The sequence below is a fragment of the Mustelus asterias genome, chromosome 22 (genome assembly GCF_964213995.1).
Source record: "Mustelus asterias chromosome 22, sMusAst1.hap1.1, whole genome shotgun sequence".
Taxonomy (NCBI): domain Eukaryota; kingdom Metazoa; phylum Chordata; class Chondrichthyes; order Carcharhiniformes; family Triakidae; genus Mustelus; species Mustelus asterias.
The window spans coordinates 61,029,795-61,056,684 of NC_135822.1; the positions used below are offsets into that span (position 1 = coordinate 61,029,795).

General features: G+C 47.5%; 1 protein-coding gene across 1 annotated transcript in view; it reads right to left on the reverse strand.

Moving 5' to 3' along the window:
* LOC144509713 (scavenger receptor cysteine-rich domain-containing protein DMBT1-like) overlaps positions 1-26,890 on the reverse strand; it is an 89,481-nt gene that overhangs the window by 18,630 nt on the left and 43,961 nt on the right. The window contains exons 3-14 of the mRNA XM_078238494.1: positions 25,958-26,266; positions 25,167-25,475; positions 14,952-15,260; positions 14,157-14,465; positions 13,366-13,674; positions 12,812-13,054; positions 7,045-7,353; positions 6,254-6,562; positions 5,458-5,766; positions 4,668-4,976; positions 3,876-4,184; positions 3,085-3,393 (exon numbers count right to left, since the gene is read on the reverse strand). Of these exons, the coding sequence (XP_078094620.1) occupies positions 3,085-3,393; positions 3,876-4,184; positions 4,668-4,976; positions 5,458-5,766; positions 6,254-6,562; positions 7,045-7,353; positions 12,812-13,054; positions 13,366-13,674; positions 14,157-14,465; positions 14,952-15,260; positions 25,167-25,475; positions 25,958-26,266 (3,642 nt within the window). The remainder of the gene's footprint in view (positions 1-3,084; positions 3,394-3,875; positions 4,185-4,667; positions 4,977-5,457; positions 5,767-6,253; positions 6,563-7,044; positions 7,354-12,811; positions 13,055-13,365; positions 13,675-14,156; positions 14,466-14,951; positions 15,261-25,166; positions 25,476-25,957; positions 26,267-26,890) is intronic.

The following is a 26,890-nucleotide window of genomic DNA, read 5'->3' on the forward strand; positions in this document are numbered from 1 at the left end:
TTTTATTGAATTCAAATTCCACCATCTGCCGTGACGGGATTCAATCCTGGATCCTCAGAACATTAGCTGAGTTTCTGAATGGGATAGTGATAACACAAGTGGGTCGATGCCTCCACATGTCCTCATTGAGAGGCAGAATTGTTCTAGAATAGTGCGTCAGGAAATGAACATCTATTCTCAAGACTTAAAACTAACATTTTTAGCAGATTTTCAAGATACTCACAGCAAAATCTGACAAACATAAAATTGTGTAAAATTACTTTATTAATTAAAATGACTTAGTCAGTTGTGATGGTGACCAGAAGAAAACTATGGGTCAGATTCCATGAGCTCCATCAGATTTTGTATTTAGTAAACAGTTTATTGGTCGGGTCTGAGATTTTGTTCTTGCTGTTTTAATACCAAAATGTTTCCGCACGGACAGTCGCCCAAGCCGGGAATCGAACCCTGTTCGTTGGCAGTCTGAGGCAGCAGTGCGAAACGCTGCGCCGCCGTGCCGCCTCAAATTAATGATTACAATCCCAGATGATGTTACCTCTGCCTTTTCAGGAAACTGGCGGGAAACGAGACGGAGCAGGAGAATTTTTACCTGAGCAAATGACGCCGGCACCTTTGGAGTGTGAAGTTGAGTTAAAGCCAGACCCAGCACAAGACCAGAAAGAGGACTCATGGCCGCTGCACTCAAAACTCTGTTGCAGAATTAATTCAGATCCTTCTCCAAAGTGAGCATTGCCCGGTGCGGAGGTCGCCGTTCCGCAGCCCAGATGCTTCCCGCAAGTCCCAGAGATAATCCGGCACAATCCCCCGCTGACCCATGTAGTGAACCTCCACCCTCCCAGCGCATGGACTGCTCCCATTCACCAGTCTCAGCGTCGGCTGCTCTGTCAAATGTGAGAAATAATGTCACGAATTACGGTGGATTAAACCTGCAGTGTTCCAGCGCACGTTCTGGTCCCGTTCACCGGGCAGAGGAATCAATGAGAACATTGGACTGTGTCCAGACGCAATCCTCACGCCCCTTGCAGAAATAGAACCTGGAGTGAATATTAAACCTGGCGAAGAAGGGATGGGGAATGCGAATGATTTTGACAAAAAAATAACTATGGGTCAGATTCCAGATATCTCCATCGGGTTTTGTGTATTTATTAAACAGTGTACTCGTCTAGTCTGTTTTACTATAAAAATGTCTCTGCACGGACAATAGCCCAAGCCGGGAATCAAAACCTAGTCCCTGGCGCTGTGAGGCAGCAGTGCTAAAGGCTACGCCACCGTCCCGTCCCCAATTAATAATAATACAACATAGAACATCGAACAGTTCAGCACAGAACAGGCCCTTCGGCCCACCATGTTGTGCCGAGCTTTATCTGAAACCAAGATCAAGCTATCCCACTCCCTATCATCCTGGTGTGCTCCATGTGCCGATCCAATAACCGCTTAAATGTTCCGAAAGTGTCTGACTCCACTATCACTGCAGGCGGTCCATTCCACACCCCAACCACTCTCTGCGTAAAGAACCGACCTCTGATATCCTTCCTGTATCTCCCACCACGAACCCTATAGTTATGCCCCCTTGTAATAGCTCCATCCACCCGAGGAAATAGTCTTTGAACGTTCACTCTATCTATCCCCTTCATAATTTTATAAACCACTATTAAGTCTCCCCTCAGCCTCCTCCGCTCCAGAGAGAACAGCCCAAGCTCCCTCAACCTTTCCTCATAAGACCTACCCTCCAAACCAGGCAGCATCCTGGTAAATCTCCTCTGCACTCTTTCCAGCGCTTCCACATCCTTCTTATAGTGAGGTGAACAGAACTGCACACAATATTCCAAATGTGGTCTCACCAAGGTCCTGTACAGTTGCAGCATAACCCCACGGCTCTTAAACTCCAACCCCCTGTTAATAAAAGCTAACACACTATAGGCCTTCTTCACAGCTCTGTCCACTTGAGTGGCAGCCTTTAGAGATCTGTGCCTATGAGCCCCAAGATCTCTCTGTTCCTCCACAGTCTTCAGAACCCTACCTTTGACCCTGTAATCCATATTTAAATTAGTCCGACCAAAATGAATCACCTCACATTTATCAGGGTTAAACTCCATTTGCCATTTTTCAGCCCAGCTTTGCATCCTATCTATGTCTCTTTGCAGCCTACAACAGCCCTCCACCTCATCCACTACTCCACCAATCTTGGTGTCATCAGCAAATTTACTGATCCACCCTTCAGCCCCCTCCTCTAAGTCATTAATAAAAATCATCAAAGAGCAGAGGACCAAGCACTGATCCGTGCGGCACTCTGTGAGCAACCTGCCTCCAATCCGAAAATTTTCCATCGACCACCACCCTCTGTCTTCGATCAGACAGCCAGTTACCTATCCAATCGGCCAACTTTCCCTCTATCCCACACCTCATCATTTCATTATAAGCCGACCATGGGGGACCTGATCAAACGCCTTACTAAAATCCATGTATATGACATCAACTGCCCTACCTTCATCAACACACTTAGTTACCTCCTCAAAAAATTCTATCAAATTTGTGAGGCACGGCTTGCCCTTCACGAATCCGTGCTGTCTATCCCGGATTAATCCGCATCTTTCTAAATGGTCGTAAATCCCATCTCTAAGGACCTTTTCCATCAATTTACCAACCACCGAAGTAAGACTAACCGGTCTATAATTACCAGGGTCATTTCTATTCCCTTTCTTAAACAGAGGAACAACATTCGCCACTCTCCAGTCTTCTGGCACCATCCCCGTGGACAGCGAGGACCCAAAGATCAAAGCCAAAGGCTCTGCAATCTCATCACTTGCCTCCCAAAGAATCCTAGGATACATTTCATCAGGCCCAGGGGACTTATCGACCTTCAGTTTATTCAAAACTGCCAGGACATCCTCCCTCCGAACATCTATTTCCTCCCGCCTATTAGCCTGTAACACCTTCTCTTCCTCAAAAACATGGCCCCTCTCCTTGGTGAACACTGAAGAAAAGTATTCAATAATCAAAGTATTCAATAATAATCCAAGATTATTTTACCTCCGCCTTCTCAGGAAATTTACGGGAAACGAGAGCCTGCAGTAGAAGTTTTACCTGAGCAGATGACACCGGCAGCTTTGGAATGTGAATTTGGGGTATAGTCAAGCCAGGCACAATTCCACAAGGAGGACTCATGCCCGCCGCACTCAATACTATTTGGTAGAATTAATCCAGATCCTTCCCCAAAGTGAGCCTTGCCCGGTGCGGAGATCGCCGTCCCGCAGCCCAGATGCCGACACACAACAGCGGCTTCCGGCACGTCCCAGAGATAATCCGGGACAGTCCACCGATGACCCATGTAGTGACTCTCAACTCTCCCAGCGCATGGACTGCTCCCATTCACCAGTCTCAGCGTCAGCTGCCCTGCAAAAAGTCAGAAATAATGTCACGCGTTACAGTGGATTAAACACGCAGTGTCCCAGCGCACGTCCCGATCCCGTTCACCGGACAGTGGAATCAGTGAGAACATCGGACTGTGTCCAGACACAACCCCGACGCCCGCTCCAAGAAAAGAAACCGGAGTGAATATTAAACCTGGTAAAGAAGGGGACGGGTATGCGAATAGTGGTGACCAGAAGAAAACTATGGGTCAGATTCCAGGAACTTCCAGAGCATTGTATGTATTTATTAAACAGTTTAATGGTCTGGTCCGTTTTACGATCAAAATGTCTGTGCTCGGACAGTGGCCAAAGCCGGGAGTGAGAACCTGGTCCCTGGGGCTCTGAAGCAGCAGTGCTAAAGGCTACGCCACCGTCCCGTCCCCAATTAATAATAATCCAAGATTATTTTACCTCCATCTTTTTAGGAAACTGGCGGCAAACGAGAGACTGCAGTAGGATCTTTACCTGAGCAGATGACACCGGCAGCTTCGGAGTGTGAAGTTGGGGTGTAGTCAAACCGAGGACAATCCCAGAAGGAGGACTCATGGCCGCTGCACTCAGCATTCTGTGGCAGAATTAATCCAGATCCTTTTCCAAAGTGAGCCTTGCCCGGTGCGGAGATCGCCGTCCCGCAGCCCAGATGCCGACACACAACAGCGGCTTCCCGCAAGTCCCAGAGATAATCCGGCACAGTCTCCCGCTGACCCATGGAGTGAATCTCCACTCTCCCAGCGCATGAACCGCTCCCATTCACCAGTCTCACCATCGGCTGCCCTGCAAAATGTCAGAAATAATGTCACGCGTTACAGTGGATTAAACCCGCAGTGCCCCAGCGCACGTCCCGATCCCGTTCACCGGACAGTGGAATCAGTGAGAACATCGAAACTGTGTCCAGACACAACCCCCACGCCCCCTCCAAAAAAAGAAACCGGAGTCAATATTAAACCTTGTAAAGAAGTGGAGGGGTATGCGAATGGTGGTGACCAGAAGAAAACTATGGGTCAGATTCCAAGAACCTCCAGAAGATTGCATGTATTTATTAATCAGATCACTGGTCTGGCCTGTTTTCCTGTTAAAATGTCTGTGCTCGAACAGTGGCCCAAGCCGGGAGTCAAATCCTGGTACCCGGCGCTGTGAGGCAGCAGTGCTAAAGGCGATGCCACCGTCCCGTCCCCAATTAATAATAATCCAAGCTTATTTTACCTCCGCCTTTTCAGGAAACTGGCCGAAAACGAGAGGCTGCAGTAGGACCTTTACCTGAGCAGATGACACCGGCAGCTTCGGAGTGTGAAGTTGGGGTGTAGTCAAACCGAGGACAATCCCAGAAGGAGGACTCATGGCCGCTGCACTCAGCATTCTGTGGCAGAATTAATCCAGATCCTTCCCCAAAGTGAGCCTTGCCCGGTGCGGAGATCGCCGTCCCGCAGCCCAGATGCTGACACACAACAGCGGCTTCCCGCACGTCCCAGAGATAATCCGGGACAGTCCACCGATGACCCATGTAGTGAATCTCAACTCTCCCAGCGCATGGATTGCTCCCATTCACCAGTCTCAGCGTCTGCTGCCCTGTAAAATGTCAGAAATAATATCACGCGTTTCAGTGGATAAAACCCGCTGTATTCCAGCGCACGTTCCGATCCCGTTCACCGGGCAGAAGAATCAATGAGAACATTGGACTGTGTCCAGACACAACCCCCACGCCCGCTCCAAAAAAAGAACCCGGAGTGAATATTAAACCTGGTAAAGAAGGGGAGGGGAATGCGAATGATGGTGACCAGAAGAAACCTATGGGTCAGATTCCAGGAATCTCCAGAGGATTGTGTGTGTTTATTAACAGTGTCCTCGTCTGGTCTGTTTTAGTATCAAAATGTCTCGGCACGGACAGTGGCCCAGGCCGGGAATCAAAACCTGGTCCCTGGCGCTGTGAAGCAGCAGTGCAAAAGGCTACACCACCTTCCCGTTCCCAATTAATAATAATCCAAGATTATTTTACCTCCGCCTTTTCAGGAAACTGGCAGAAAACGAGAGACTGCAGTGGGATTTTTACCTGAGCAGATGACACCGGCAGCTTCGGAGTGTGAAGTTGGGGTGTAGTCAAACCGAGCACAATCCCAGAAGGAGGACTCATGGCCGCTGCACTCAACACTCCTTTGCAGCATTAATCCAGATCCTTTTCCAACGTGAACTTTGCCCGGTGCGGAGATCGCCGTCCCGCAGCCCAGATGCCGACACACAACAGCGGCTTCCCGCAAGTCCCAGAGATAATCCGGCACAGCCTCCCGCTGACCCATGGAGTGAATCTCCACCCTCCCAGCGCATGGATTGCTCCCATTCACCAGTCTCAGCGTCTGCTGCCCTGTAAAATGTCAGAAATAATATCACGCGTTTCAGTGGATTAAACCTGCAGTGTTCCAGGGCACGTTCCGATCCCGTTCACCGGGCAGAGGAATCAATGAGAAAATTGGACTGTGTCCAGACACAACCCCCACGTCCGCTCCAAAAAAAAAAGAAACCGGAGTGAATATAAAACCTGGTAAATAAAAAAGGGGAGGGGTATGCGAATGGTGGTGACCAGAAGAAACCTATGGGTCAGATTCCAGGAACCTCCAGAGGATTGTATGTATTTATTAAACAGTTCACTGGTCTGGTCTGTTTTACTATCAAAATGTCTGCTCGGACAGTGGCCCAAGACGGGAGTCAAAACCTGGTACGTGGCGCTGTGAGGCAGCAATGCTAAAGGCTATGCCACCGTCCCGTCCCCAATTAATAATCATCCAAGCTTATTTTACCTCCGCCTTTTCAGGAAACTGGCAGAAAACGAGAGACTGCAGTGGGATTTTTACCTGAGCAGATGACACCGGCAGCTTCGGAGTGTGAAGTTGGGGTGTAGTCAAACCGTGGACAATCCCAGAAGGAGGACTCATGGCCGCTGCACTCAGCATTCTGTGGCAGAATTAATCCAGATCCTTTTCCAAAGTGAGCCTTGCCCGGTGCGGAGATCGCCGTCCCGCAGCCCAGATGCTGACACACAACAGCGGCTTCCCGCACGTCCCAGAGATAATCCGGGACAGTCCACTGATGACCCATGTAGAGAATCTCAACTCTCCCAGCGCATGGACTGCTCCCATTCACCAGTCGCAGCGTCTGCTGCCCTGTAAAATGTCAGAAATTATATCACGCGTTTCAGTGGATTAAACCCGCTGTATTCCAGCGCACGTCCCGATCCCGTTCACCGGGCAGAAGGATCAATGAGAACATTGGACTGTGTCCAGACACAAGCCCCACGCCCGCTCCAAAAAAAGAACCCGGAGTGAATATTAAACCTGGTAAAGAAGGGGAGGGGAATGCGAATGATGGTGACCTGAAGAAAACTATGGGTCAGATTCCAGGAATCTCCAGAGGATTGTGTGTGTTTATTAAACAGTGTACTCGTCTGGTCTGTTTTACTATGAAAATGTCTCTGCACGGACAATGGCCCAGGCCGGGAATCAAAACCTGGTCCCTGGCGCTGTGAAGCAGCAGTGCTAAAGGCTAAGCCACCTTCCCGTTCCCAATGAATAACAATACAAAATTATTTTACCTCCGCCTTTTCAGGAAACTGGCGGCAAACGAGAGACTGCAGTGGGATTTTTACCTGAGCAGATGACACCGGCAGCTTCGGAGTGTGAAGTTGGGGTGTAGTCAAACCGAGGACAATCCCAGAAGGAGGACTCGTGGCCGCTGCACTCAGCATTCTGTGGCAGAATTAATCCAGATCCTTTTCCAAAGTGGGCCTTGCCCGGTGCGGAGATCGCCGTCCCGCAGCCCAGATGCCGACACACAACAGCGGCTTCCCGCAAGTCCCAGAGATAATCCGGCACAGTCTCCCGCTGACCCATGGAGTGAATCTCCACTCTCCCAGCGCATGGATTGCTCCCATTCACCAGTCTCAGCGTCTGCTGCCCTGTAAAATGTCAGAAATAATGTCACGAGTTACGGTGGATTAAACCTGCAGTGTTCCACCTCACGTTCCGATCCCGTTCACCGGGCAGAGGAATCAATGAGAAAATTGGACTGTGTCCAGACACAACCCCCACGCCCGCTCCAAAAATAAAGAAACCGGAGTGAATATAAAGCCCGGTAAAAAAAGGAGAGGGGTATGCGAATGGTGGTGACTAAAAGAAAACTATGGGTCAGATTCCAGGAACTTCCCGGGGATTGTATGTATTTGCTAAACAGTTTACTGGTCTGGTCTGTTTTACTGTCAACATGTCTCTGCACGGACAATGGCCCAGGCCGGGAATCAAAACCTGGTCCCTGGCGCTGTGAAGCAGCAGTGCTAAAGGCTACGCCACCTTCCCGTTCCCAATTAACAATAATCCAAGATTATTTTACCTCCTCCTTTTCAGGAAACTGGCGGGAAACGAGAGACTGCAGTGGGATTTTTACCTGAGCAGATGACACCGGCCTAACACTATTTGCATAACTACAATTAGCACAGTCACAATTACGACCATTACGATTATTATTGCTAATGTTATTCTCACACGACTGTTGCATTGACTGTGTTGTACTGGAGCGACACCATGTGATTGTCCAAATGCTGTAGACTTGTTGTTCGAGTTCCAACAATCTGCCTTCGCAGTTCCCTATTTGTGACAAAAATAAGAGATCCGTCCCCTCGAAACAAGTTTGTTCTCTGCACTTTGTTACTAACCCGGGGAGAATCTGGGTATTTTCCTTTGCCATCTTTCTCTGCTGAGGCAGATTTATTTGCCCCGTCAAACTTATCTCTCCAGTTCCGCGCTGAGTTTCCAATGTGAGGCCTAAGAGCAATAAGTCTGCGATTCTATCTTAAATCGTCTTCTATTCGACGAACGTTATGTTCTCCCAATGTGTCATTATGACCAAAAGGGCACTCATTTTGAATTCTTCCACCAGAATCACATTGTTAACATTCTCAAAGTCCTGTTCAACCTTCCTCGATCCTGGACAGCCCTGATTTTCGCTACAGACACCAATAACCGCAGAGAAACAAACTTTCCAAATAAACACAATGGAAGAAATTGTTGGAGAAGCTCTCATCTTTGAAACCTTAAACTGTAACTATCATTCCAAAATCAACAATACCTGAACACGAAGCCGCTGGCAAATGGTATTCCATCGCAACTATAAATTACAATTTAAATAGCTGACACATCACAGATTTCTCAGGCAACACTTTCAGCACATTGTTTTCTTGGAAAGCTATCATCCTTCACTCAACAACTGCACCTTCCCTGCTGCCGTCAGGCTTTTGAAAGGTCCTATCATGTATTATAGTGATCTTCCTCTCCACCCTAGCTATGACTGTAACATAACATTCTGCACCCTCTCTTTTCATTTTCTCCTCTGTACTCCATGAATGGTATGTTTTGTCTGTATAGCGCGCAAAAAACAATCCTCTCCACTTCATCCTAATACATGTGATAATAATAAATCAATTCAATTCAATGGAGTTCAACTACTCTTAACATAATAAAATAAAAACATAAGAACATAAGAAATAGGAGCAGGAGTAGGCCATCTAGCCCCTAGAGCCTGCCCCGCCATTCAATAAGATCATGGCTGATCTGAAGTGGATCAGTTCCATTTACCCGCCTGATCCCTATAACCCCTAATTCCCTTACCGATCAGGAATCCATCGATCCGTGATTTAAACATATTCAACGAGGTATCCTCCACCACTTCAGTGGGCAGAGAGTTCCGAGATTCACTACCCGCTTAGAGAAGAAGTTCCTCCTCAACTCTGTCCTAAACTGACCCCCCTTTATTTTGAGGCTGTGCCCTCTAGTTCCAGATTCCTTTCTAAGTGGAAAGAATCTCTCCACCTCTACCCTATCCAGCCCCTGCATTATATTATAGGTCTCTATAAGATCCCCCCTCAGCCTTCTAAATTCCAACGAGTAGAAACCCAATCTGCTCAGTCTCTCCTCATAATCAACACCCCTCATCTCTGGTATCAACCTGGTGAACCTTCTCTGCACTCCCTCCAACGCCAATATATCCTTCCGCAAATAAGGGGACTCAACACTGCACACAGTATTCCAGCTGCGGCCTTACCAATGCCCTGTACAGATGCAGCAACACATCTCTGCTTTTATATTCTATCCCCCTTGCGATATGGGCCAACATCCCATTTGCCTTCTTGATCACCTGTTGCACCTGCAGACTGGGTTTTTGCGTCTCATGCACAAGGACCCCCAGGTCCCTCTGCACAGCAGCATGTTGTAATTTCTTTCCATTTAGATAATAATCCAATTTGCTATTATTTCTTCCAAAGTGAATAACCTCACATTTGTCAACGTTTTTCATTGAACAGGATCAGATCTTCAAGCAGCCTCCACCAACCGAGATCTGCAGATACAATTATCATCAACATTATAAACTTCGGAGGAATCTCTGCACACTGGTCCTTTCCCACAGGCGCAACAGCTTGAACATTCAAGAACACTTTGGTTCATGCTTTGTTTAATTCTCTGTCAAAGCACACACAGACACATACTATTTTGCCAAGTGTCTCTGTCTCCGTTGTGGCAACAGGCGGAAATGTAATCTCCCATTTAGCTCTCTTTTCCCACGGGAAACTACCAGATTTCTCAGAAAATGGATTCCACAGTTTGTAAGTCCAATTAAACCTATCCCAAAAACATATGTTGTTCTCTATTTCCGCTCGAGACAGTCTCAAAAACTTGACACAGCCTTTGAAACCACTTCGCCACAAATGGTTTGGAGTGATGCCCATTGAAAATCTTCTGTCACCCAGGGTACATTAGTGCACAAAATTATTAAAATTACCCCCACTGCCTTCCTCTCTCCAGCCCAGCGGCCTCAATTGGAAGCTTGTGCAAAATCCCCATTCCAAATGGATCCACAACAATCTATTCTGTTTCTCTCCACCTTTGGTGGGTGGTCAGAATTTCACTCCCCTGTCAGTGTTGAGTCAGTTAGTTGAAGGCAGTGTGATATTTACGGCAGCACAATAGGCGTTGAGCAGAAGCGGCAGGAAGAAAAGTTCAGCAAGGTATCTGTACCTACAAACAATCAGGGGCGCTTGTCCACATGTACACGCGTCAGAACACAGTGCCATCTACTACGTTTGCTAAGACCCCCTGAATAACGCTTCCTCTTTATCAAGATGAAAACCTATCTAATCTATTTCTATTTGTCCAGACAATTTTGCGGATAAAACTGGTTTGTTCATGGAATTTGTGAGTTTCTACCTGAACAGATAACTCCAGCGTCCTGCTGGTGTCCACAGTCAGGCGGTCCGATTACAGGCCCCAATCCTTCTCCAAAGTGCGAGTTCAGTGGCGCTGCTACCGCAGAGCCACAGTGCAACTGCTGACAAAAATGTTCTGCATCCTCCAACAACCAGGAGGAGTTATCACGGCAAAGTGTGGCCCAGGTTCCACTCCAATAAAGCTCGACTCTTCCTGCACAGGGACTGCTTCCATTCACCAGTCTGGCCTTCGCACTTCCTGAGAATTATATTTCAATAGGCAGTGAGGATCATAAGGTGCTTTATATCTAATAAAATGTTTAGGAGAGTTCCTATAATCTCATCAATCATATCATGGGCCAGGCAGGTGACACTGTGCCTACTCATTTTTTTAAAGTTTATTTATTAGTGACACAAGTAGGTTTATATGAGCACTACAATGAGGTTACTGTGAAAATCCACTCGGCGCCACACTCGGGCGCCTGTTCGAGTCCGCTGAGGGAGAATATAGCACAGCCAATACACGTGACAAGCACATCTTTCAGACTGTGGGAGAAACTGAAGCACCCTGAGGAAACCCACGCAGACACAGAGAGTGCATGCAGATTCGACACTTGCAGTGACCCAAGCCCAGGTCCCTATTGCTGTGACGCAGTAGTGCTAGACACTGTGCCACCATGCCACCTTTATCTGGTCAGGTACATTTTAAACATTTTGGTCAAAATAGTCCAGTTTATCTTTTGAGTTTGATTTGAAAATCTAGTTACTACAACACAGTTTGTACTGAGAAGGATCATAGAAGCCTACAGTGCAGAAGGAAGCCATTTGGCTCATCGAGTCTGCACCAACCATAATACCAACCAGACCCTATCTCCACAGCCCCATGTATTTACACTAGCTGGCTCCTCTGACAATAAGGGGCAATTTTGCATAGCCAATCCACCTAACCAGCACATCTTTGGACTGTGGGAGGAAACCGCAGCACGTGGAGGAAACCCACCCAGACCTGGGACAATGTGCAAACACGACACAGAAGTACGAAAACCGAGAATTGAACCCAGGTCCCTGGCGCTGTGAGGCAGCAGTGCTAACCACTGGGTCACTGTGACCTGGATGAATGTAATGAGCTGAAATTAAAATCTCACAAACAATGACATATCTGTTTCCTGTGGAAAGTTTAGGCGTTTAACTTAAGCACAGAGATGGAAAACAAATTATCAACTGCTAATGAGACACAAAGTCACCAGTTTCTGCAAACTCAGTGGGAATATGGTGAAAGAGCTGAGGAAACTCCCATGGAAGCAATGAGACATTATTTCAATCCTTAATATGTGTTTTTTTTATTCTTGGGACATGGGAGTCGCTGACTGGCCAGCATTTCTTGCCCATCACTAGTTACCCGAGGACAGTTGAGAGTCAACCACATTGCTGTGGTTCTGGAGTCACATGTAGGCCAGACCAGGTAAGAACGGCAGATTTCCTTCCCGAAAGCACGTTAGTCAACCAGATGGGGTTTCCCGACAATCGACAATAGTTTCATGGTCGCCAGTAGATTCTTAATTCCATATATCTATTTTTATTGAATTCAACTTCCACCATCTGCCGTGGCGGGATTCAATCCCGGTCCCCAGAACATTAGCTGAGTTTCTGAATAGTCTAGTGATAACACAAGTGGGTCGATGCCTCCACATGTCCTCACTTAGAGGCAGAATTGTTCTGGAATAGTGCGTCAGAAAATGAACATCTGTTCTCAAGACTTAAAACTAACATTTTTACCAGATTTTCAAGATACTCACAGCAAAATCTGACAAACAGAAAATTGTGTAAAATTACTTCATTAATTAAAATGACTCAGTCAGTTGTGATGATTACCAGAAGAAAACTATGGGTCAGATTCCATGAGCTCCATCAGATTTTGTATTTAGTAAACAGTTTATTGGTCAGGTCTGAGATTTTGTTCTTGCTGTTTTAATATCAAAATGTTTCCGCACGGACAGTAGCCCAAGCCGGGAATCGAACCCTGTTCGTTGGCGGTCTGAGGCAGCAGTGAGAAACGCTGCGCCGCCGTGCCGCCTCAAAGTAATGATAACAATTCAGATTATGTTACCTCTGCCTTTTCAGGAAACTGGCGGGAAACGAGACGCAGCAGGAGAATTTTTACCTGAGCAAATGACGCCGGCACCTTTGGAGTATGAAGTTGAGTTAAAGCCAGACCCAGCACAAGACCAGAAGGAGGGCTCATGGCCGCTGCACTCAAAACTCTGTTGCAGAATTAATTCAGATCCTTCTCCAAAGTGAGCATTGCCCGGTGCGGAGGTCGCCGTTCCGCAGCCCAGATGCCGACGCACAACAGACACAACCCCCACGCCCGTTGCAGAAATAGAACCTGGAGTGAATATTAAACCTGGCGAAGAAGGGGTGGGGAATGCGAATGATTTTGACAAAAAAATAACTATGGGTCAGATTCCAGGAATCTCCATCGGGTTTTGTGTATTTATTAAACAGTGTACTCGTCTGGTCTGTTTTACTATAAAAATGTCTCTGCACGGAAAGTGGCCCAAGCCTGGAATCAAAACCTGGTCCCTGGCGCTGTGAGGCAGCAGTGATAAAGGCTACGCCACCGTCCCGTCCCCAATTAATAATAATCCAAGATTATTTTACCTCCGCCTTTTCAGGAAACTGACGGGAAACGAGAGACTGCAGTAGAATTTTTACCTGAGCAGATGACACCGGCAGCTTTGGAGTGTGAGTTTGGAGTATAATCAAGCCAGGCACAATTCCACAAGGAGGATTCATGCCCGCCGCACTCAAAACTATTTGGTAGAATTAATCCAGATCCTTCCCCAAAGTGAGCCTTGCCCGGTGCGGAGATCGCCGTCCCGCAGCCCAGATGCCGACACACAACAGCAGCTTCCCGCACGGCCCAGAGGTAATCCGGGACAGTCCACCGATGACCCATGTAGTGACTCTCAACTCTCCCAGCGCATGGACTGCTCCCATTCACCAGTCTCAGCGTCAGCTGCCCTGCAAAATGTCAAAAATAATGTCACGCGTTACAGTGGATTAAACCCGCAGTGTCCCAGCGCACGTCCCGATCCCGTTCACCGGACAGTGGAATCAATGAGAACATTGGACTGTGTCCAGACACAATCCCGACGCCCGCTCCACAGAAAGAAACCGGAGTGAATATTAAACCTGGTAAAGAAGGGGACGGGTATGCGAATAGTGGTGACCAGAAGAAAACTATGGGTCAGATTCCAGAAACTTCCAGAGCATTGTATGTATTTATTAAGCAGTTTACTGGTCTGGTCTGTTTTACTATCAAAATGTCTGTGCTCGGACAGTGGCCAAAGCCGGGAGTGAGAACCTGGACCCTGGCGCTGTGAGGCAGCATTGCTCAAGGCTACGCCACCGTCCCGTCCCCAATTAATAATAACCCAAGATTATTTTACCTCCGCCTTTTCAGGAAACTGGCGGCAAACGAGAGACTGCAGTGGGATTTTTACCTGAGCAGATGACACTGGCAGCTTCGGAGTGTGAAGTTGGGGTGTAGTCAAACCGAGGACAATCCCAGAAGGAGGACTCATGGCCGCTGCACTCAGCACTCCTTTGCAGCATTAATCCAGATCCTTTTCCAAAGTGAGCCTTGCCCGGTGCGGAGATCGCCGTCCCGCAGCCCAGATGCCGACACACAACAGCGGCTTCCCGCAAGTCCCATCGATAATCCGGCACAGTCTCCCGCTGACCCATGGAGTGAACCTCCACCCTCCCAGCGCATGGATTGCTCCCATTCATCAGTCTCAGCGTCGGCTGCCCTGTAAAATGTCAGAAATAATGTCACGTGTTAAAGTGGATTAAACCTGCAGTGTTCCAGCGCACGTCCCGATCCCGTTCACCGGGCAGAGGAATCAATGAGAACATTGGACTGTGTCCAGACACAACCCCACGCCCACTCCAAAAAAAAAGAAACCGGAGTGAATATAAAACCTGGTTAATAAAAAAAGGGAGGGGTATGCGAATGGTAGTGACTAAAAGAAAACTATGGGTCAGATTCCAAGAACCTCCAGAGGATTGTATGCATTTATTAAACAGTTCACTGGTCTGATCTGTTTTACTTTCAAAATGTCTGTGCTCGGACAGTGGCCCACCCGGGAGTGAAAACCTGGTAAATGGCGCTGTGAGGCAGCAGTGCTAAAGGCTATGCCACCGTCCCGTCCCCAATTAATAATAATCCAAGATTATTTTACCTCCGCCTTTTCAGGAAACTGGCAGAAAACGAGAGACTGCAGTGGGATTTTTACCTGAGCAGATGACACCGGCAGCTTCGGAGTGTGAAGTTGGGGTGTAGTCAAACCGAGGACAATCCCAGAAGGAGGACTCATGGCCGCTGCACTCAGCATTCTGTGGCAGAATTAATCCAGATCCTTTTCCAAAGTGGGCCTTGCCCGGTGCGGAGATCGCCGTCCCGCAGCCCAGATGCTGACACACAACAGCGGCTTCCTGCACGTCCCAGAGATAATCCGGGACAGTCCACGGATGACCCATGTAGTGAATCTCCACTCTCCCAGCGCATGGATTGCTCCCATTCACCAGTCTCAGCGTCTGCTGCCCTGTAAATGTCAGAAATTATATCACGCGTTTCAGTGTATTAAACCCGCTGTATTCCAGCGCACGTTCCGATCCCGTTCACCGGGCAGAAGAATCAATTTGAACATTGGACTGTGTCCAGACACAACCCCCACGCCCGCTCCAAAAAAAGAAACCGGAGTGAATATTAAACCGGATAAAGAAGGGGAGGGGAATGCGAATGATGGCGACCAGCAGAAAACTATGGGTCAGATTTCAGGAATCTCCATAGGATTGTGTGTGTTTATTAAACAGTGTACTCGTCTGGTCTGTTTTACTATGAAAATGTCTCTGCACGGACAATGGCCCAGGCCGGGAATCAAAACCTGGTCCCTGGCGCTGTGAAGCAGCAGTGCTAAAGGCTACGCCACCTTCCCGTTCCCATAAGACCATAAGACATAGGAGCGGAAGTAAGGCCATTCGGCCCATCGAGTCCACTCCACCATTCAATCATGGTTGATTTCAACTCCATTCACCCACTCTCTCCCCATAGCCCTTAATTCCTCGAGAAATCAAGAATTTATCAATTTCTGTCTTGAAGACGCTCAACGTCTCGGCCTCCACAGCCCTCTGTGGCAATGAATTCCACAGACCCACCACTCTCTGGCTGAAGAAATTCCCAATTCATAATAATCCAAGATTATTTTACCTCCTCCTTTTCAGGAAACTGGCGGGAAACGAGAGACTGCAGTGGGATTTTTACCTGAGCAGATGACACCGGCCTAACACTATTTGCATAACTACAATTAGCACAGTCACAATTACGACCATTACGATTATTATTGCTATTGTTATTCTCACACTACAATTGCATTGACTGTGTTGTACTGGAGCGACACCATGTGATTGTCCAAATGCTGTAGACTTGTTGTTCGAGTTCCAACAATCTGCCTTCGCAGTTCCCTATTTGTGACAAAAATAAGAGATCCGTCCCCTCGAAACAAGTTTGTTCTCTGCACTTTGTTACTAACCCGGGGAGAATCTGGGTATTTTCCTTTGCCATCTTTCTCTGCTGAGGCAGATTTATTTGCCCCATCAAACTTATCTCTCCAGTTCCGCGCTGAGTTTCCAATGTGAGACCTAAGAGCAATAAGTCTGCGATTCTATCTTAAATCGTCTTCTATTCGACGAACGTTCTGTTCTCCCAATGTGTCATTATGACCAAAGGGGCACTCATTTTGAATTCTTCCACCAGAATCACATTGTTAACATTCTCAAAGTCCTGTTCAACCTTCCTCGATCCTGGACAGCCCTGATTTTCGCTACAGACACCAATAACCGCAGAGAAACAAACTTTCCAAATAAACACAATGGAAGAAATTGTTGGAGAAGCTCTCATCTTTGAAACCTTAAACTGTAACTATCATTCCAAAATCAACAATACCTGAACACGAAACCGCTGGCAAATTGTATTCCATCGCAACTATAAATTACAATTTAAATAGCTGACACATCACAGATTTCTCAGACAACACTTTCAGCACATTGTTTATTTAGAACGCTATCATCCTTCACTCAACAACTGCACCTTCCCTGCTGCCATCAGACTTTTGAAAGGTCCAATCATGTATTATGGTGATCTTTCTCTCCACCCTAGCTATGACTGCAACATGACATTCTGCACCCTCTCTTTTCATTTTCTCCTCTGTACTCCATGAATGTTATGTTGTGTCTGTCCAGCGCGCAAAAAACAATCCTCTCCACTTCATCCTAATACATGTGATAATAATAAATCAATTCAATTCAATGGAGTTCAACTACTCTTAACAGAAGAACATAAAAACATAAGAACATAAGAACATAAGAAATAGGAGCAGGATTAGGCCATCTAGCCCCTCGAGCCTGCCCCGCCATTCAATAAGATCATGGCTGACTTGAAGTGGATCAGTTCCACTTACCCGCCTGATCCCTATAACCCCTAATTCCCTCACCGATCAGAAATCCATCTATCCGTGATTTAAATATATTCAATGAGGCAGCCTCCACCACTTCAGTGGGCAGAGAATTCCAGAGATTCACCACCCTCTTAGAGAAGAAGTTCCTCCTCAACTCTGTCCTAAACTGACCCCCTTTATTTTGAGGCTGTGCCCTCTAGTTCCAGTTTCCTTTCTAAGAGGAAAGAATCTCTCTACCTCTACCCTATCCAGCCCCTTCATTATCTTATCGGTCTATCTAAGATCCCCCTTCAGCCTTCTAAATTCCAACGAGTACATACCCAATCTGCTCAGTCTCTCCTCATAATCAACACCCCTCATCTCTGGTATCAACCTGGTGAACCTTCTCTGCACTCCCTCCAACGCCAATATATCCTTTCGCAAATAAGGGGACCATTACTGCACACAGTATTCCAGCTGCGGCCTCGCCAATGCCCTGTGCAGATTCAGCAAGACATCTCTGCTTTTATATTCTATCCCCCTTGCGATATAGGCCAACATCCCATTTGCCTTCTTGATCACCTGTTGCACCTGCAGATTGGGTTTTTGCGTCTCATGCACAAGGACCCCCAGGTCCCGCTGCATAGCAGCATGTCGTAATTTCTTTCCATTTAGATAATGATCCAATTTGCTATTGTTTCTTCCAAAGTGAATAACCTCACATTTGGCAGCGTTCTTCCTTGAACAGGATCTGATCTTCAAGCAGCCTACACCAACCGAGATCTGCAGATACAATTGTCATCAACAATATAAACTTTGGAAGAATCTCTGCACACTGGCCCTTTCCCACAGGCACAATAGCTTGAATATCAAGAACACTTTGGTTCATAGAACATAGAACAGTACAGCACAGAACAGGCCCTTCGGCCCACGATGTTGTGCCGAGCTTTATCTGAAACCAAGATCAAGCTATCCCATTCCCTATCATCCTGGTGTGCTCCATGTTCCTATCCAATAACCGCTTAAATGTTCCTAAAGTGTCTGACTCCACTATCACTGCAGGCAGTCCATTCCACACCCCAACCACTCTCTGCGTAAAGAACCTACCTCTGATATCCTTCCCATATCTCCCACCGTGAACCCTATAGTTATGCCCCCTTGTAATAGCTCCATCCACCCGAGGAAATAGTCTTTCAACGTTCACTCTATCGATCCCCTTCATCATTTTATAAACCTCTATTAAGTCTCCCCTCAGCCTCCTCCGCTCCAGAGAGAACAGCCCTCGCTCCCTCAACCTTTCCTCATAAGACCTACCTTCCAAACCAGGCAACATCCTGGTAAATCTCCTCTGCACTCTTTCCAGCGCTTCCACATCCTTCTCATAGTGATGTGACCAGAACTGCACACAATATTCTAAATGTGGTCTCACCAAGGTCCTGTACAGTTGCAGCATAACCTCACGGCTCTTAAACTCCAACTCCCTGTTAATAAAAGCTAACACACTATAGGCCTTCTTCACAGCTCTATCCACTTGAGTGGCAACCTTTAGAGATCTGTGGATATGGACCCCAAGATCTCTCTGTTCCTCCACAGTCGCTACATTTGACGCTGTAATCCACATTTAAATTAGTCCTACCAAAACGAATCACCTCACATTTATCAGGGTTAAACTCCATTTGCCATTTTTCAGTCCAGCTTTGCATCCTATCTATGTCTCTTTGCAGCCTACAACAGCCCTCCACCTCATCCACTACTCCACCAATCTTGGTGTCATTAGCAAATTTACTGATCCACCCTTCAGCCCCCTCCTCTAAGTCAATAATGAAAATCACAAAGAGCAGAGGACCAAGCACTGATCCCTGTGGCACTCCGCTAGCAACCTGCCTCCAGTCCGAACGTTTTCCATCCACCACCACCCTCTGCCTTCGGATCAGATAGCCAGTTACCTATCCAATCGGCCAACTTTCCCTCTATCCCACACCTCCTCACTTTCGTCATAAGCCGACCATGGGGGATCTTATCAAACGGCTTACTAAAATCCATGTATATGACATCAACTGCCCTACCTTCATCAACACACTTAGTTACCTCCTCAAAAAATTCAATCAAATTTGTGAGGCACGACTTGCCCTTCACGAATCCGTGCTGACTATCCCGGATTAATCCACATCTTTCTAAATGGTCGTAAATCCAATCCCTAAGGACCTTTTCCATCAATTTACCAACCACCGAAGTAAGGCTAACCGGTCTATAATTACCAGGGTCATTTCTATTCCCGTTCTTAAACAGAGGAACAAGATTCGCCACTCTCCAGTCCTCTGGCACCATCCCCGTGGACAGTGAGGACCCGAAGATCAGAGCCAAAGGCTCTGCAATCTCATCCCTTGCTTCCCAAAGAATCCTAGGATATATTTCATCAGGCCCAGGGGACGTATCGACCTTCAGTTTATTCAAAACTGCCAGTACATCCTCCCTCCGAACATCTATTTCCTCCATGCTATTAGCTTGTAACACCTTCTCTTCCTGAAAAACATGGCCCCTCTCCTTGGTGAACACTGAAGAAAAGTATTCATTCATCACCTCGCCTATCTCTACTGACTCCATGCACAAGTTCCCACTATTGTCCTTGACCGGCCCTAACCTCACCCTGGTCATTCTTTTATTCCTCACATAAGAGTAAAAAGCCTTGGGGTTTTCCTTGATCCGAGCCGCCAAGGACTTCTCATGTCCCCTCCTAGCTCTCCTAAGCCCCTTTTTCAGCTCATTCCTTGCTAACTTGTAACCCTCAATCGAGCCATCTGAACCTCGTTTCATCATCCCTACATAAGCTTCCCTCTTCCTTTTCACAAGACATTCCACCTCTTTCATGAACCATGGTTCCCTCACTCGGCCATTTCCTCCCTGCCTGACAGGTACATACCTATCAAAGACACCCAGTATTTGTTCCTTGAAAAAGTTCCACTTTTCATTTGTGCCTTTCCCTGACAGTTTCTGTTCCCATCTTATGCCCCCTAATTCTTGCCTAATCGCATCATAATTACCTCTCCCCCAATTGTAAACCTTGCCCTGCCATACGGCCCTATCCCTCTCCATTGCAATAACAAAAGACACCGAATTGTGGTCACTACCTCCAAAGTGCTCTCCCACAACCAAATCTAACACTTGGCCCGGTTCATTTCCCAGTACCAAATCCAATGTGGCCTCACCTCTTGTCGGCCTATCCACATATTGTGTCAGGAAACCCTCCTGCACACACTGCACAAAAACTGCCCCATCCGAACTGTTTGACCTACAAAGGTTCCAATCAATATTTGGAAAGTTAAAGTCCCCCATGACAACTACCCTGTGACCCCCACACATATCCATAATCTGCTTAGCAATTTCTTCCTCCCCATCTCTATTACTATTTGGGGGCCCATAGTAAACTCCTAACAACGTGACTGCTCCTTTCCTATTTCTAACCTCAGCCTATATTACCTCAGTGTGCAGATCCCCCTCGAAGTGCCTTTCCGCAGCCGTTAAACTGTCCTTGATTAAGAATGCTACTCCTCCACCTCTTTTAACAGCTTCCCTACACTTACTGAAACATCTATACCCCGGAACGTCCAACAACCATTCCTGTCCTTGTTTTACCCACGTCTCCGTAATGGCCACAACATCGTAGTCCCAAGTCCCAATCCACTCCCCAAGTTCACCTACCTTGTTCCGGATGCTCCTTGCATTGAAGTAGACACACGTCAACCCACCTTCCTGTCTACCGGTACCCACCCTTGACCTTGATACCTTCCCCAATACCTAACCACCCTCAACACTGACTTCTGGACTACAACTCCTTTTCCCACTCCCCTGACAAATTAGTTTATACCCCCCTGAAGAGCCGTATCAAATTTCCCTCCCAGGATATTGGTGCCCCTCTGGTTCAGGTGCACCCCGTCCTGTTTTTACAGGTCCCACCTTCCCCAGAATGTGTTCCAATTATCCACGTATCTGAAAACCTCCCTCCCTGCACCATCCCTGCAACCACATGTTTAACTGCACTCTCTCCCTGTTCCTCAACTCGCTATCACGTGGCACCGTAACGTACCAGAGATGACCACATGTTTTGTCTTGGCTCTCAGCTTCCAGCCCAGCTCCCGAAATTCCTGTTTTAAATCCCCGTCCCTTCTCTTACCTATGTCGTTGGTACCAATGTGTACCACGACTTGTGACTGTTGCCCCTCCCCCTTAAGAATCCGGAAAACACGGTCCGAGACGTCACGGACCCTGGCATCCGGTAGGCAACATACCATCCTCGTTCATGCTTTCTTTAATTCTCTGTCAAATCATACACACAGACACATACCATTTTACCAAGTGTCCCTGGCTCCGTTGTGGCAACAGGCGGAAATGTAATCTCCCATTTAGCTCTCTTTTCCCACGGGAAACTACCAGATTTCTCAGAAAATGGATTCCACAGCTTGTAAATCCAATTAAACCTGTCCCAAAAACATATGTTGTTCTCTATTTCCGCTCGAGACAGTCTCAAACACTTGACACAGCCTTTGAAACCACTTCGCCACAAATGGTTTGGAGTGATGCCCATTGAAAGTCTGCTGTCACCCAGGGTACACTAGTGCACAAAATTATTAAAATTACCCCCACTGCCTTCCTCTGTCCAGCCCAGCGGCCTCAATTGGAAACTTGTGCAAAATCCCCATTCCAAATGGATCCACAACAATCTATTCTGTTTCGCTCCACCTTTGGTGGGTGGTCAGAATTTCAATCCCCTGTCAGTGTTGAGTCAGTTAGTTGAAGGCAGTGTGATATTTACGGTAGCACAATTGGCGCTGAGCAGAAGCGGCAGGAAGAAAAGTTCAGCAAGATCTCTGTCCCTACAAACAATCAGGGACGCTTGTCCACATGTACACGCGTCAGAACACAGTGCCATCTACTACATTTGCTAAGACCCCCTGAATAACGCTTCCTCTTTATCAAGATGAAAACCTATCTAATCTATTTCTATTTGTCCAGACAATTTTGCGGATAAAACTGGTTTGTTCATGGAATTTGTGAGTTTCTACCTGAACAGTTAACTCCAGCGTCCTGCTGGTGTCCACAGTCAGGCGGTCCGATTACAGGCCCCAATCCTTCTCCAAAGTGAGAATTCAGTGGCGCTGCTACCGCAGAGCCACAGTGCAACTGCTGACAAAAATGTTCTGCATCCTCCAACAACCAGGAGGAGTTATCACGGCAAAGTGTGGCCCAGGTTCCACTCCAATAAAGCTCGACTCTTCCTGCACAGGGACTGCTTCCATTCACCAGTCTGGCCTTCGCACTTCCTGAGAATTATATTTCAATGGGCAGTGAGGATCATAAGGTGCTTTATATCTAATAAAATGTTTAGGAGAGTTTCTATAATCTCATCAATCATATCATGGGCCAGGCAGATGACACTGTGCCTACTCATTTTTTTAAAGTTTATTTATTAGTGATACAAGTAGGTTTACATGAGCACTGCAATGCGGTTACTGTGAAAATCCACTCGGCGCCACACACGGGCGCCTGTTCGAGTCCGCTGAGGGAGAATTTAGCACAGCCAATACACGTAAAAAGTACATCTTTCAGACTGTGGAAGAAACTGAAGCACCCTGAGGAAACCCACGCAGACACAGAGAGAGCATGCAGATTCGACACTTGCAGTGACCCAAGCCCAGGTCCCTATTGCTGTGACGCAGTAGTGCTAGACACTGTGCCACCATGCCACCTTTATCTGGTCAGGTACATTTTAAATATTTTGATCAAAATCGTCCAGTTTATCTTTTGAGTTTGATTTGAAAATCTAGTTACTACAACACAGTTTGTACTGAGAAGGATCATAGAAGCCTACAGTGCAGAAGGAAGCCATTTGGCTCATCGAGTCTGCACCAACCATAATACCAACCAGGCCCTATCTCCACAGCCCCATGTATTTACCATAGCTGGCTCCTCTGACACTAAGGGGCAATTTTGCATAGCCAACCCACCTAACCAGCACATCTTTGGACTGTGGGAGGAAACCGCAGCACGTGGAGGAAACCCACCCAGACCTGGGACAATGTGCAAACACAACACAGAAGTGACCAAAACCGGGAATCGAACCCAGGTCCCTGGCGCTGTGAGGCAGCAGTGCTAACCACTGGGTCACTGTGACCTGGATGAATGTAATGAGCTGAAATTAAAATCTCACAAACAATGACATATCTGTTTCCTGTGGAAAGTTTAGGCGTTTAACTTAAGCACAGAGATGGAAAACAAATTATCAACTGCTCATGAGACACAAAGTCATCAGTTTCTGCAAACTCAGTGGGAATATGGTGAAAAAGTTGAGGAAACTCCCATGGAAGCAATGAGACATTATTTCAATCCTTAATATGTGTTTTTTTTAATTCTTGGGACATGGGAGTCGCTGACTGGCCAGCATTTCTTGCCCATCACTAGTTACCCGAGGGCAGTTGAGAGCCAACCACATTGCTGTGGTTCTGGAGTCACATGTAGGCCAAACCAGGTAAGAACGGCAGATTTCCTTCCCTAAAGCACGTTAGTCAACCAGATGGGGTTTCCCGACAATCGACAATAGTTTCATGGTCGCCACTAGATTCTTAATTCCATATATCTATTTTTATTGAATTCAACTTCCACCATCTGCCGTGGCGGGATTCAAACCCGGATCCCCAGAACATTAGCTGAGTTTCTGAATGGTATAGTGATAACACAAGTGGGTCGATGCCTCCACATGCCCTCACTTAGAGGCAGAATTGTTCTGGAATAGTGCGTCAGAAAATGAACATCTATTCTCAAGACTTAAAACTAACATTTTTACCAGATTTCCAAGATACTCACAGCAAAATCTGACAAACAGAAAATTGTGTAAAATTACTTCATTAATTAAAATGACTTAGTCAGTTGTGATGGTGACCAGAAGAAAACTATGGGTCAGATTCCATGAGCTCCATCAGATTTTGTATTTAGTAAACAGTTTATTGGTCAGGTCTGAGATTTTGTTCTTGCTGTTTTAATATCAAAATGTTTCCGCACGGACAGTAGCCCAAGCCGGGAATCGAACCCAATTCGCTGGCGCTCTGAGGCAGCAGTGCGAAACGCTGCGCCGTCGTGCCGCCTCAAATTAATGATTACAATCCCAAATTATGTTACCTCCGCCTTTTCAGGAAACTGGCGGGAAACGAGAAACAGCAGTAGGATTTTTACCTGAGCAGATGACGCCGGCACCTTTGGAGTCTGAATTTGAGTTAAAGCCAGACCCAGCACAATACCAGAAGGAGGACTCATGGCCGCTGCACTCAACACTATGTTGCAGAATTAATCCAGATCCTTCTCCAAAGTGAGCCTTGCCCGTTGCGGAGATCGCCGTCCCGCAGCCCAGATGCCGACTCACAACAGCGGCTTCCCGCAAGTCCCCAGAGATAATCCGACACAATCCCCCGCTGACCCATGTAGTGAACCTCCACCCTCCCAGCGCATGGACTGCTCCCATTCACCATTCTCAGCGTCGGCTGCCCTGTAAAATGTCAGAAATAATGTCACGAGTTACGGTGGATTAAACCTGCAGTGTCCCAGCGCACGTTCCGATCCCGTTCACCGAGCAGAGGAATCAATGAGAACATTGGACTGTCTCCAGATACAATCCCCACGCCCGTGCCAAAAAAAGAAACCGGAGTGAATATTAAACCTGGTGAAGAAGGGGAGGGGAATGCGAATGATGGTGACCAGAAGAAAACTATGGGTCAGATTCCAGGGATCGACATCGGATTTTGTGTATTTATTAAACAGTGTACTCGTCTGGTCTGTTTTACTATCAAAATGTCTCTGCACGGACAGTGGCCCAAGCCGGGAATCAAAATCTGGTCCCTGGCGCTGTGAGGCAGCAGTGCTAAATTCTATGCCACCCTCCCGTTCTCAATTAATAATAATCCAAGATTATTTTACATCCGCCTTTTCAGGAAACTGGCGGGAAACGAGGAACTGCAGTTGGATTTTTACCTGAGCAGATGACACCGGCAGCTTTGGAGTGTGAAGTTGGCGTGTAGTCAAACCGAGCACAATCCCAGAAGGAGGACTCAAGGCCGCTGCACTCAGCACTCTTTTGCAGCATTAATCCAGATCCTTTTCCGAAGTGAGCCTTGCCCGGTGCGGAGATTACCGTCCCACAGTCCAGATGCTGACACACAACAGCGGCTTCCCGCAAGTCCCATCGATAATCCGGCACAGTCTCCCGCTGACCCATGGAGTGAATCTCCACTCTCCCAGCGCATGGATTGCTCCCATTCACCAGTCTCAGCGTCTGCTGCCCTGCAAAATGTCAGAAATAATGTCACGAGTTACGGTGGATTAAACCTGCAGTGCTCCAGCGCACATTCCGATCCCGTTCACCGGGCAGGGGAATCAATGAGAACATTGGACTGTGTCCAGACACAACCCCCACGCCCGCTCCAAAAAAAGAACCCGGAGTGAATATTAAACCTGGTGAAGAAGGGGAGGGGTATGCGAGTGATGGTGACCAGAAGAAGACTATGGGTCAGATTCCAGGAAGCTCCAGAGGATTTTATGTATTTATTAAACAGTTTACTGGTCTGGTCTGTTTTACTATCAAAACGTCTGTGCTCGGACATTGGCCCAAGCCGGGAATCAAAACCTAGTCCCTGGCGCTGTGAGGCAGCAGTGCTAAAGGCTAAGACACCTTCCCGTTCCCAATTAATAATAATCCAAGATTATTTTACCTCCGCCTTTTCAGGAAACTGGCGGGAAACGAGAGACTGCAGTGGGATTTTTACCTGAGCAGATGACACCGGCAGCTTTGGAGTGTGAAGTTGGGGCGTAGTCAAACCGAGCACAATCCCAGAAGGAGACCTCATGGCCGCTGCACTCTGCACTCCTTTGCAGCATTAATCCAGATCCTTTTCCAAATTGAGACTTGCCCGATGCGGAGATCGCCGTCCCGCAGCCCAGATGCCGACACACAACAGCGGCTTCCCGCAAGTCCCATCGATAATCCGGAACAGGCTCCCGCTGACCCATGGAGTGAATCTCCACTCTCCCAGCGCATGGATTGCTCCCATTCACCAGTCTCAGCACAGGCTCCTCTGTAAAATATCAGACATAAGGCCCGATTTTACCCACAATTTGCGCCTGTTTTCGGGCGCGAAATCGCGGTAAAGTCGGGTGTGAGGCCTTTATCGCGATCTGCACCCGCATCCGCGCAGATCGCCACTTTCCCGAGACCCGCAAATGGTGGTGATCCGTTCCGCGCCCAAATCGGGCGCCACGGCGATTTAAATGCATTTGCATGTATTTAAACTGAATTAATGAACTGCCCGCCCAACTCTATAAGCATTTCCCCCTTTACCACCGCGTTTGCCGATCCGGAACGGCGCTTTAGGGAACTGCTAAATAAAAGTCTGAGTCGGGTGCTCCAGCCTCTGAAGAACACGTTCAGTGCTTCCAACGGCTCTCTGACTCAGATCAGTGGTGGGGGTGGGGAGGAGGGAGGTGGGTCAGATCATTCTCTGGCTGGAGGGGGGAGGAGGGGAGTGAGGTCAGATCATTGTCTGGTTGGGGGGGTGGGAGGAGGAGGAGGTGGGTCAGATGTATCTCTAGGGGGGGGAGGGCCGATCGCTGTCTGGAGGTGGGGGGGAGGGCTGATTGTTGTCAGGTGTGGGGGGGGAGGCGGGTCAGATGTTCCTCTGGAGGGGAAGGGAGTGAGGCCA